Source organism: Carcharodon carcharias, chromosome 22, assembly GCF_017639515.1.
Source record: "Carcharodon carcharias isolate sCarCar2 chromosome 22, sCarCar2.pri, whole genome shotgun sequence".
Classification (NCBI taxonomy): domain Eukaryota; kingdom Metazoa; phylum Chordata; class Chondrichthyes; order Lamniformes; family Lamnidae; genus Carcharodon; species Carcharodon carcharias.
Genome location: NC_054488.1, coordinates 64,484,694 through 64,497,301, shown reverse-complemented (window position 1 = coordinate 64,497,301; position 12,608 = coordinate 64,484,694). Strand labels below are relative to the sequence as shown.

General features: G+C 49.2%; 1 protein-coding gene across 4 annotated transcripts in view; it reads right to left on the bottom strand.

Annotated features, from left to right (window-relative positions):
• The window catches only part of si:ch73-281f12.4 (RA_Radil_like and Myo5p-like_CBD_Rasip1 domain-containing protein), a 232,678-nt gene that overhangs the window by 191,316 nt on the left and 28,754 nt on the right, over positions 1-12,608 (bottom strand). For all 4 annotated transcript variants that reach the window (XM_041216956.1, XM_041216958.1, XM_041216959.1 and 1 more), the window contains exons 5-7: positions 10,275-10,988; positions 2,195-2,232; positions 227-387 (exon numbers count right to left, since the gene is read on the bottom strand). In XM_041216956.1, coding sequence (XP_041072890.1) covers positions 227-387; positions 2,195-2,232; positions 10,275-10,988 — 913 coding nt within the window. The remainder of the gene's footprint in view (positions 1-226; positions 388-2,194; positions 2,233-10,274; positions 10,989-12,608) is intronic.

The window sequence follows — 12,608 nt, the reverse complement described above, 5'->3', positions numbered from 1 at the left end:
CCAACAACACCACAAATCAAAAGGTACACATGTGAGCAGCTCAATGCACTTGATCACCTACATACATGACCCGTGCGTGTGTGTGAAATTGTGTGCATGTTTGAGAGACACTGTGTGCACGCGCGTGACCCTGTGTGCATGTGTATAAATGAACTTGTGCGCATGCATGTTACGTGACCCTCTGTGTGTGTGTGATCTGTGTGCATAATTCTGTGTGCACACTCACCATACTGATCCATGTGCTGCTCCCATGTTAGCAGTTTGGGAACCTCCTGTTGGATGAAGTGTAGCAGCTCAATGGAATTGGACATCCAGTAGATGAGAGGCTGCAAACCTGGGATCAGCTCACTCATTTTGATGACAGGGGCTTCCTCAGTGTCCACATTCCTATCATAGGAAGCACCAAATGAATGAGATCCGTCAGAATGCAACATAGACAAAGGAAAGACAAAACAAGGAAATTACACCATGCAGAGTGGGGAGAGAAGTCGAGCCATGGAATGATGCAGCATAAGGAGGCCACTCAGCCCATTGTGCCTGTGCTAGCTCTTTGGTAGTGTTATCCAGTTAATCCCAATTAGTACCATTTCACTGCTCTTTGCCCATCACATAGCATGTTTTCCCTTTTCAAGAATCTATCCAGTTCTTATCTTTATTAATATTGAATCTGCTTCTACTGTCCTCTCAGACAGTGCATTCCAGATCACAATAACTTGCTGCCTAAGGTTTCTTCCCCAAAGTCACTTCTGGTTCTTTTGCCTTTAAATCTGTGTCCTCTGGATACTGAGTCTCCTACCAGGAGAAACAGTTTCTCCTTATTTACTCTCTACAAATCCTTCATAATTTTGAACACCTCTATCAAATCTACCCCTAAGCTTCTCTGCTCTAAGCAGCTTCTTCAGTCTCTCCACATAGCTGAAGACTGTTGTGGCTGGTGGGCATTCCAGTAAACTCCTCTGCTCCCTCTTGACATCTTTTCAAACTTGTGGAGACCGGAATTGGACAATACTCCAGTGGGGAATATTGTGTCCAATCTCTGTGATCGAGAGCTGAGATGTTGGAAGTACTCCCGAGCTCTGAATCTCTCACATACCATCAGTCTCTGCTCACATGGTTACAGGTCATGTGCCGAAGGGAATGCACCTGTCACAGTTCAAGGTTCTGTCAAAACACATCATCACAAGAACATCCAGACACCACTGCCCCCTGGTCACATGTGGAAGAAGCTACAATGTGATTGGTTGTAGTGCTGACAAGTGTCTGACAGTATCCATGTGTCAGATTGACGCAATTGGTCACTTTCACCTCTGGGTTCACTCCGGCCCATTGCTCAAGAAGGACAGAACTTGCATTTCCATAGCACCTTTCACCACCAAAGTGCTTTAAGTTAATGAAGTAGTCAGCAAGTGTAGTAACTATTGTAATACATGAAACATGACAGCCAGTTTGTGCCAGAAAACTTCACAAAGAGCAACAACAACAACTTATATTTATATAGCACATTTGATATAATGAAATATCTCAAGGTGCTTCACAGGAGCCTTACAAAAAGTTTGACACAGAGCCAAATAGGGTCTTGAAGACCAAAAGCTTAGTCAAAGAGGTTGATTTTAAGGAGCGTTTTAAAGGAGTAACGCGAGGTGGAGAGTCAGAGAGGTTCAGGGAGGGAATTGGGCCCTAGGCAACTAAAGGTGCAGCCACTAATGGTGAAGCGATTATAATTGGGGATGCACAACAAGCTAAAATTAGAGCACTGATAATGATCAGACAATCTGCTTTAGAGCTGTTTGTTGAAGGTTAGAAATTAAGCAAGACTCTCCTTCAGATAGCGTCTTGGAGTTGTTTAAATCAATCTGCTCTCCCATGTGGTTATAGTGTCCCATTTAAAAAAATCTCCCTAAGCACTGAATGGAGTATGTCAGCCAAGATTCTGGGTTCATGTCTCTACAGGGAATAATGAATGTATAATGTTTAACCCAGAGGCAGGAGTGCTACCCGCTGAGCCATGGGTGACGGTAATCCAGTTTGACACTCCCAGTGCAGTACTGAGGGAGGCGCTGCACCGTCGGGGGGGATGGGTACTGAGGGAGTGCCGCACTGACCAAGGGTCAATACTAAAGGAGAGTAATTACTGCTCCAGTCAACACATTCACTTAGTCTCTTAGACACAGACGGGGTTCAGCCATGAACTTACTGTTCTCTCTGCTTCGCTGCAAGCTCCTTTGTTTTCACCTGAGGAGGAAAGAACAATTTTGTTAAGCTCTCCCTGAACTTTCACAGAAACTAATCCACATGATCATGAGTCCAAAATTCCACAGAAGTAGTGCAAACCATCTCCCTCAATACATGGGTTATATCAGAGTGTTACAGTGAGGGGGTGTGGGGTATATCAGAGTGTTACAGTGAGGGGTGTGGGGTATATCAGAGTGTTACAGTGAGGAGTGTGGGGTGTATCAGAGTGTTACAGTGAGGAGTGTGGGGTGTATCAGAGTGTTACAGTGAGGGGTGTGCGGTATATCAGAGTGTTACAGTGAGGGGTGTGGGGTATATCAGAGTGTTACAGTGAGGGGTGTGGGGTATATCAGAGTGTTACAGTGAGGGGTGTGGGGTATATCAGAGTGTTACAGTGAGGGGTGTGGGGTATATCAGAGTGTTACAGTGAGGGGTGTGGGGTATATCAATGTGTTACAGTGAGGGGTGTGGGGTATATCAGTGTGTTACAGTGAGGGGTGTGGGGTATATCAATGTGTTACAGTGAGGGGTGTGGGGTATATCAGTGTTACAGTGAGGGGTGTGGGGTATATCAGAGTGTTACAGTGAGGGGTGTGGGGTATATCAGTGTTACAGTGAGGGGTGTGGGTTATATCAGTGTTACAGTGAGGGGTGTGGGATATATCAGAGTGTTACAGTGAGGGTTGTGGGGTATATCAGTGTTACAGTGAGGGGTGTGGGGTATATCAGAGTGTTACAGTGAGGGGTGTGGGGTGTATCACAGTGTTACAGTGAGGGGTGTGGGATATATCAGAGTGTTACAGTGAGGGGTGTGGGTTACATCAGAGTGTTACAGTGAGGGGTGTGGGGTATATCAGAGTGTTACAGTGAGGGGTGTGGGGTATATCAGAGTGTTACAGTGAGGAGTGTGGGGTATATCAGAGTGTTACAGTGAGGGGTGTGGGGTGTATCAGAGTGTTACAGCGAGGGGTGTGGGGTATATCAGAGTGTTACAGTGAGGGGTGTGGGGTATATCAGAGTGTTACAGTGAGGGGTGTGGGGTATATCAGAGTGTTACAGTGAGGGGTGTGGGGTATATCAGAGTGTTACAGTGAGGGGTGTGGGGTATATCAGAGTGTTACAGTGAGGGGTGTGGGGTATATCAGAGTGTTACAGTGAGGGGTGTGGGGTATATCAATGTGTTACAGTGAGGGGTGTGGGGTATATCAGAGTGTTACAGTGAGGGGTGTGGGGTATATCAATGTGTTACAGTGAGGGGTGTGGGGTATATCAGTGTTACAGTGAGGGGTGTGGGGTATATCAGAGTGTTACAGTGAGGGGTGTGGGGTATATCAGTGTTACAGTGAGGGGTGTGGGTTATATCAGTGTTACAGTGAGGGGTGTGGGATATATCAGAGTGTTACAGTGAGGGTTGTGGGGTATATCAGTGTTACAGTGAGGGGTGTGGGATATATCAGAGTGTTACAGTGAGGGGTGTGGGTTATATCAGAGTGTTACAGTGAGGGGTGTGGGTTATATCAGAGTGTTACAGTGAGGGGTGTGGGGTATATCAGAGTGTTACAGTGAGGGGTGTGGGGTATATCAGAGTGTTACAGTGAGGAGTGTGGGGTGTATCAGAGTGTTACAGCGAGGGGTGTGGGGTGTATCAGAGTGTTACAGCGAGGGGTGTGGGGTATATCAGAGTGTTACAGTGAGGGGTGTGGGGTATATCAGAGTGTTACAGTGAGGGGTGTGGGGTATATCAGAGTGTTACAGTGAGGGGTGTGGGGTATATCAGAGTGTTACGGTGAGGGGTGTGGGGTATATCAGAGTGTTACAGTGAGGGGTGTGGGGTATATCAGAGTGTTACAGTGAGGGGTGTGGGGTATATCAATGTGTTACAGTGAGGGGTGTGGGGTATATCAGAGTGTTACAGTGAGGGGTGTGGGGTATATCAATGTGTTACAGTGAGGGGTGTGGGGTATATCAGTGTTACAGTGAGGGGTGTGGGGTATATCAGAGTGTTACAGTGAGGGGTGTGGGGTATATCAGTGTTACAGTGAGGGGTGTGGGTTATATCAGTGTTACAGTGAGGGGTGTGGGATATATCAGAGTGTTACAGTGAGGGTTGTGGGGTATATCAGTGTTACAGTGAGGGGTGTGGGATATATCAGAGTGTTACAGTGAGGGGGGTGGGGTATATCAGAGTGTTACAGTGAGGGGTGTGGGGTATATCAGAGTGTTACGGTGAGGGGTGTGGGATATATCAGAGTGTTACAGTGAGGGGTGTGGGGTATATCAGTGTTACAGTGAGGGGTGTGGGATATATCAGAGTGTTACAGCGAGGTGTGTGGGGTATATCAGAGTGTTACAGTGAGGGGTGTGGGGTATATCAGAGTGTTACAGTGAGGGGTGTGGGATATATCAGAGTGTTACAGCGAGGGGTGTGGGGTATATCAGAGTGTCACAGTGAGGGGTGTGGGGTATATCAGTGTTACAGTGAGGAGTGTGGGGTATATCAGAGTGTTACAGTGAAGGGTATGGGATATATCAGTGTTACAGTGAGGGATGTGGGGTATATCAGAGTGTTACAGTGAGGGGTGTGGGATATATCAGAGTGTTACAGTGAGGGGTGTGGGGTATATCAGAGTGTTACAGTGAGGGGTGTGGGGTATATCAGTGTTACAGTGAGGGGTGTGGGTTATATCAGAGTGTTACAGCGAGGTGTGTGGGATATATCAGAGTGTTACAGTGAGGGGTGTGGGGTATATCAGAGTGTTACAGTGAGGGGTGTAGGGTATATCAGATTGTCACAGTGAGGGGTTTGGGGTATATCAGTGTTACAGTGAGGGGTGTGGGGTATATCAGAGTGTTACAGTGAGGGGTGCAGGGATATATCAGAGTGTTACAGTGAGGGGTGCAGGGTATATCTGAGTGTTACAGTGAGGGGTGTGGGTTATATCAGAGTGTTACAGTGAGGGGGTGTGGGATATATCAGAGTGTTACAGCGAGGGGTGTGGGGTATATCAGAGTGTCACAGTGAGGGGTGTGGGGTATATCAGTGTTACAGTGAGGAGTGTGGGGTATATCAGAGTGTTACAGTGAAGGGTGTGGGATATATCAGTGTTACAGTGAGGGATGTGGGGTATATCAGAGTGTTACAGTGAGGGGTGTGGGATATATCAGAGTGTTACAGTGAGGGGTGTGGGGTATATCAGAGTGTTACAGTGAGGGGTGTGGGGTATATCAGAGTGTTACAGTGAGGGGTGTGGGGTATATCAGAGTGTTACAGCGAGGTGTGTGGGATATATCAGAGTGTTACAGTGAGGGGTGTGGGGTATATCAGAGTGTTACAGTGAGGGGTGTAGGGTATATCAGATTGTCACAGTGAGGGGTTTGGGGTATATCAGTGTTACAGTGAGGGGTGTGGGGTATATCAGAGTGTTACAGTGAGGGGTGTGGGATATATCAGAGTGTTACAGTGAGGGGTGCAGGGTATATCAGATTGTCACAGTGAGGGGTTTGGGATATATCAGTGTTACAGTGTGGGGTGTGGGATATATCAGAGTGTTACAGTGAGGGGTGTGGGATATATCAGAGTGTTACAGCGAGGGGTGTGGGGTATATCAGAGTGTCACAGTGAGGGGTGTGGGGTATATCAGTGTTACAGTGAGGGGTGTGGGGTATATCAGTGTTACAGTGAGGAGTGTGGGGTATATCAGAGTGTTACAGTGAGGGGTGTGGGATATATCAGAGTGTTACAGTGAGGGGTGCAGGGTATATCAGATTGTCACAGTGAGGGGTTTGGGGTATATCAGTGTTACAGTGAGGGGTGTGGGATATATCAGAGTGTTACAGTGAGGGGTGTGGGATATATCAGAGTGTTACAGCAAGGGATGTGGGGTATATCAGAGTGTCACAGTGAGGGGTGTGGGGTATATCAGTGTTACAGTGAGGGGTGTGGGGTATATCAGAGTGTTACAGTGAGGGGTGTGGGATATATCAGAGTGTTACAGTGAGGGGTGTGGGGTATATCAGTGTTACAGTGAGGGGTGTGGGATATATCAGTGTTACAGTGAGGGATGTGGGATATATCAGAGTGTTACAGTGAGTGGTGTGGGATATATCAGAGTGTTACAGTGAAGGGTGTGGGGTATATCAGTGTTACAGTGAGGGGTGTGGGGTGTATCAGAGTGTTACAGTGAGGGGTGTGGGATATATCAGAGTGTTACACTGAGGGGTGTGGGGTATATCAATGTTACAGTGAGGGGTGTGGGGTATATCAGAGTGTTACAGTGAGAGGTGTGGGATATATCAGTGTTACAATGAGGGGTGTGGGGTATAGGTATATCAGTGTTACAGTGAGGGGTGTAGGGTATATCAGAGTGTTACAGTGAGGGGTGTGGGGTATATCAGTGTGTTACAGTGAGGGGTGTGGGATATATCAGAGTGTTACACTGAGGGGTGTGGGATATATCAGAGTGTTACAGTGAGGGGTGTGGGATATACCAGAATTGCAGTGAGGGGTGTGGGGTGTATCAGAGTGTTACAGTGAGGGGTGTGGGATATATCAGAGTGTTACAGTGAGGGGTGTGGGGTATATCAGTGTTACAGTGAGGGGTGTAGGGTATATCAGAGTGTTACAGTGAGGGGTGCAGGGTATATCAGATTGTCACAGTGAGGGGTTTGGGGTATATCAGTGTTACAGTGTGGGGTGTGGGATATATCAGAGTGTTACAGTGAGGGGTGTGGGATATATCAGAGTGTTACAGCGAGGGGTGTGGGGTATATCAGAGTGTCACAGTGAGGGGTGTGGGGTATATCAGTGTTACAGTGAGGGGTGTGGGGTATATCAGTGTTACAGTGAGGAGTGTGGGGTATATCAGAGTGTTACAGTGAGGGGTGTGGGATATATCAGAGTGTTACAGTGAGGGGTGCAGGGTATATCAGATTGTCACAGTGAGGGGTTTGGGGTATATCAGTGTTACAGTGAGGGGTGTGGGATATATCAGAGTGTTACAGTGAGGGGTGTGGGATATATCAGAGTGTTACAGTAAGGGGTGTGGGGTATATCAGAGTGTCACAGTGAGGGGTGTGGGGTATATCAGTGTTACAGTGAGGGGTGTGGGGTATATCAGAGTGTTACAGTGAGGGGTGTGGGGTATATCAGAGTGTTACAGTGAGGGGTGTGGGGTATATCAGTGTTACAGTGAGGGGTGTGGGATATATCAGTGTTACAGTGAGGGGTGTGGGGTATATCAGAGTGTTACAGTGAGGGGTGTGGGATATATCAGAGTGTTACAGTGAAGGGTGTGGGGTATATCAGTGTTACAGTGAGGGGTGTGGGGTGTATCAGAGTGTTACAGTGAGGGGTGTGGGATATATCAGAGTGTTACACTGAGGGGTGTGGGGTATATCAATGTTACAGTGAGGGGTGTGGGGTATATCAGAGTGTTACAGTGAGAGGTGTGGGATATATCAGTGTTACAATGAGGGGTGTGGGGTATAGGTATATCAGTGTTACAGTGAGGGGTGTAGGGTATATCAGAGTGTTACAGTGAGGGGTGTGGGGTATATCAGTGTGTTACAGTGAGGGGTGTGGGATATATCAGAGTGTTACACTGAGGGGTGTGGGATATATCAGAGTGTTACAGTGAGGGGTGTGGGATATACCAGAATTGCAGTGAGGGGTGTGGGGTGTATCAGAGTGTTACAGTGAGGGGTGTGGGATATATCAGAGTGTTACAGTGAGGGGTGTGGGGTATATCAGTGTTACAGTGAGGGGTGTAGGGTATATCAGAGTGTTACAGTGAGGGGTGTGGGATATATCAGAGTGTTACAGTGAGGGGTGTGGGGTATATCAGTGTTACAGTGAGGGGTGTGGGGTATATCAGAGTGTTACAGTGAGGGGTGTGGGGTATATCAGAGTGTTACACTGAGGGGCTGTGGGGTATATCAGAGTGTTACAGTGAGGGGCTGTGGGGTATATCAGAGTGTTACAGTGAGGAGTGTGGGGTATATCAGAGTGTTACAGTGAGGGGGTGTGGGGTATATCAGAGTGTTACAGTGAGGTGTGTGGGGTATATCAGAGTGTTACAGTGAGGGTTGTTGGGTATATCAGGGTGTTACAGTGAGGGGTGTGGGGTATATCAGTGTTACAGTGAGGGGTGTGGGGTATATCAGTGTGTTACAGTGAGGGGTGTGGGGTATATCAGTGTTACAGTGAGGGGTGGGGTATATCAGAGTGTTACAGTGAGGGGTGTGGGGTATATCAGTGTTACAGTGAGGGGTGTGGGGAATATCAGAGCGTTACAGTGAGGGGTGTGGGGTATATCAGTGTGTTACAGTGAGGGGTGTGGGGTATATCAGTGTTACAGTGTGGGGTGTGGGGTATATCAGAGTGTTACAGTGAGGCGTGTGGGGTATATCAGAGTGTTACAGTGAGGGGTGTGGGGTATATCAGAGTGTTACAGTGAGGGGTGTGGGGTATATCAGTGTTACAGTGAGGGGTGTGGGGTATATCAGGGTGTTACAGTGAGGGGTGTGGGGTATATCAGTGTTACAGTGAGGGGTGTGGGGTATATCAGAGTGTTACAGTGAGGTGTGTGGGGTATATCAGAGTGTTACAGTGAGGGTTGTTGGGTATATCAGAGTGTTACAGTGAGGGGTGTGGGGTATATCAGTGTTACAGTGAGGGGTGTGGGGTATATCAGAGTGTTACAGTGAGGGTTGTTGGGTATATCAGGGTGTTACAGTGAGGGGTGTGGGGTGTATCAGTGTTACAGTGAGGGGTGTGGGGTATATCAGAGTGTTACAGTGAGGGTTGTTGGGTATATCAGAGTGTTACAGTGAGGGGTGTGGGGTGTATCAGAGTGTTACAGTGAGGGTTGTTGGGTATATCAGAGTGTTACAGTGAGGGGTGTGGGGTGTATCAGGGTGTTACAGTGAGGGTTGTGGGGTATATCAGAGTGTTACAGTGAGGGGTGTGGGGTGTATCAGTGTTACAGTGAGGAGTGTGGGGTATATCAGAGTGTTACAGTGAGGGGGTGTGGGGTATATCAGAGTGTTACAGTGAGGTGTGTGGGGTATATCAGAGTGTTACAGTGAGGGTTGTTGGGTATATCAGGGTGTTACAGTGAGGGGTGTGGGGTATATCAGTGTTACAGTGAGGGGTGTGGGGTATATCAGGGTGTTACAGTGAGGGGTGTGGGGTATATCAGTGTTACAGTGAGGGGTGGGGTATATCAGAGTGTTACAGTGAGGGGTGTGGGGTATATCAGTGTTACAGTGAGGGGTGTGGGGAATATCAGAATGTTACAGTGAGGGGTGTGGGGTATATCAGTGTGTTACTGTGAGGGGTGTGGGGTATATCAGTGTTACAGTGTGGGGTGTGGGGTATATCAGAGTGTTACAGTGAGGCGTGTGGGGTATATCAGAGTGTTACAGTGAGGGGTGTGGGGTATATCAGTGTGTTACAGTGAGGGGTGTGGGGTATATCAGTGTTACAGTGAGGGGTGTGGGGTATATCAGAGTGTTACAGTGAGGGGTGTGGGGTATATCAGTGTTACAGTGAGGGGTGTGGGGTATATCAGAGTGTTACAGTGAGGTGTGTGGGGTATATCAGAGTGTTACAGTGAGGGTTGTTGGGTATATCAGGGTGTTACAGTGAGGGGTGTGGGGTGTATCAGTGTTACAGTGAGGGGTGTGGGGTATATCAGAGTGTTACAGTGAGGGTTGTTGGGTATATCAGGGTGTTACAGTGAGGGGTGTGGGGTGTATCAGTGTTACAGTGAGGGGTGTGGGGTATATCAGAGTGTTACAGTGAGGGTTGTTGGGTATATCAGAGTGTTACAGTGAGGGGTGTGGGGTGTATCAGAGTGTTACAGTGAGGGTTGTTGGGTATATCAGAGTGTTACAGTGAGGGGTGTGGGGTGTATCAGGGTGTTACAGTGAGGGTTGTGGGGTATATCAGAGTGTTACAGTGAGGGGTGTGGGGTGTATCAGTGTTACAGTGAGGGGTGTGGGGTATATTTCTGAAACGGAAAGAGATGGTGTACACTGACCCACATTACTGTTTGGATTTGACTTGCTATCCTCAGTAGTAGCTTGCGGAAGTCTGCCGCTTGGAAGGAGGTTGCTGAGTGCTGGATGCAGAGACTGAGCAGAAAGGCTGGTGTCAATTTGAAGTCTATGCTGTTCTCGTCTGGCCTGTCGATGATCCTGTTCAGAAGTTCATCTTCCTGCGCTAGGTTGTACATGAAGACAAATTCTCTGCCTTGCGGGTCTTTTAGTCTGGGAATTGTTTTCCTTATCCAAGGAATGGTGTCCTGCTGCCTCTCCTGGATGGTGCAGCCACACATCTTACACTTCAGCTCTCCATCTGGGCTGAGACACAGGACTGGGGATGGGAACCAGGCAGGTTTTTGGCCATGTGGGGGGTTGCTGAGGGTGGGGTCCTTGTACATGAAGAGGTAGTAGGCACCCATGCCCAGCAGGTCACCTGGGTGCAGCTGGATCTCTTTGTTGAGTGGCTGGCCATTGTGGGTGACAATCGCTCCTTTCGCAGGCTTCACCAGCGTCACAAGCTCACCACCCTCGCCACTGTCCCCACTGTCGCTCACCTCCTGCCGGCGCACATAACAATGTCTAGGAGAGACATCTGGTGCTGACAGCAGGATGTCCACCTTTTGTCTCTCTTCCTCCTCCTCCTCTCTCGACTCTTCCAAGTAGTGGCCAAACATGTGGCTGGTTCCATTCAGCACATAAATAACAAAATCCTGGAATCAAACACAAGGATCATGTGAGAGGATGAGCAAACGAAAGAGCGTGAGGGAGAGAGCGTGAGGAAGAGAGCGTGAAAGAGCATGAGGAAGAGAGCGTGAAAGAACGTGAGGAAGAGAGCGTGAAAGAGCGTGAGGAAGAGAGCGTGAAAGAGCGTGAGGAAGAGAGTGGGAAAGAGCGTGAGGAAGAGAGTGGGAAAGAGCGTGAGGGAGAGAGCGGGAAAGAGCGTGAGGGAGAGAGCGGGAAAGAGCGTGAGGGAGAGAGCGGGAAAGAGCATGAGGGAGAGAGCAGGAAAGATCGTGAGGGAGAGAGCGTGAGGAAGAGAGTGGGAAAGAGCGTGAGGAAGAGAGTGGGAAAAAGTGTGAGGGAGAGAGCAGGAAAGATCGTGAGGGAGAGCGTGAGGAAGGGAGCGGGAAAGAGCGTGAGGAAGAGAGTGGGAAAGAGCGTGAGGGAGAGAGCGGGAAAGAGCGTGAGGGAGAGAGCGTGAGGAAGAGAGCGGGAAAGAGCATGAGGAAGAGAGCGTGAGGAAGAGAGCGTGAGGAAGAGAGCGGGAAAGAGCGTGAGGAAGAGAGCATGAGGAAGAGAGCGGGAAAGAGTGTGAGGAAGAGAGCGTGAGGAAGAGAGTGGGAAAGAGCGTGAGGAAGAGAGCGTGAGGAAGAGAGCGTGAGGAAGAGAGCGTGAGGAAGAGAGCGTGAGGAAGAGAGCGTGAGGAAGAGAGCAGGAAAGAGCGTGAGGAAGAGAGCAGGAAAGAGCGTGAGGGAGAGAGCGTGAGGAAGAGAGCATGAGGAAGAGAGCGGGAAAGAGCGTGAGGAAGAGAGTGGGAAAGAGCGTGAGGAAGAGAGCGTGAGGAAGTGAGCGTGAGGAAGAGAGCGTGAGGAAGAGAGCGGGAAAGAGCGTGAGGAAGAGAGCGGGAAAGAGCGTGAGGAAGAGAGCAGGAAAGAGCGTGAGGGAGAGAGCGTGAGGAAGAGAGCATGAGGAAGAGAGCGGGAAAGAGCGTGAGGAAGAGAGCGTGAGGAAGAGAGTGGGAAAGAGCGTGAGGAAGAGAGCGTGAGGAAGAGAGCGTGAGGAAGAGAGCGTGAGGAAGAGAGCGTGAGGAAGAGAGCGGGAAAGAGCATGAGGAAGAGAGCGGGAAAGAGCGTGAGGAAGAGAGCGTGAGGAAGAGAGCGGGAAAGAGCGTAAGGAAGAGAGTGTGAGGAAGAGAGCGTGAGGAAGAGAGCATGAGGAAGAGAGCATGAGGAAGAGAGCGTGAGGAAGAGAGCGTGAGGAAGAGAGCGTGAGGAAGAGAGCGTGAGGAAGAGAGCGTGAGGAAGAGAGCGGGAAAGAGCGTGAGGAAGAGAGCGTGAGGAAGAGAGTGGGAAAGAGCGTGAGGAAGAGAGCGTGAGGAAGAGAGCAGGAAAGAGCGTGAGGAAGAGAGTGTGAGGAAGAGAGCCGGAAAGAGCGTGAGGAAGAGAGCGGGAAAGAGCGTGAGGAAGAGAGCAGGAACGAGCGTGAGGGAGAGAGCGTGAGGAAGAGAGCGGGAAAGAGCGTAAGGAAGAGAGCCGGAAAGAGCGTGAGGAAGAGAGCATGAAAGAGCGTGAGGAAGAGAGTGGGAAAGAGCGTGAGGAAGAGAGTGGGAA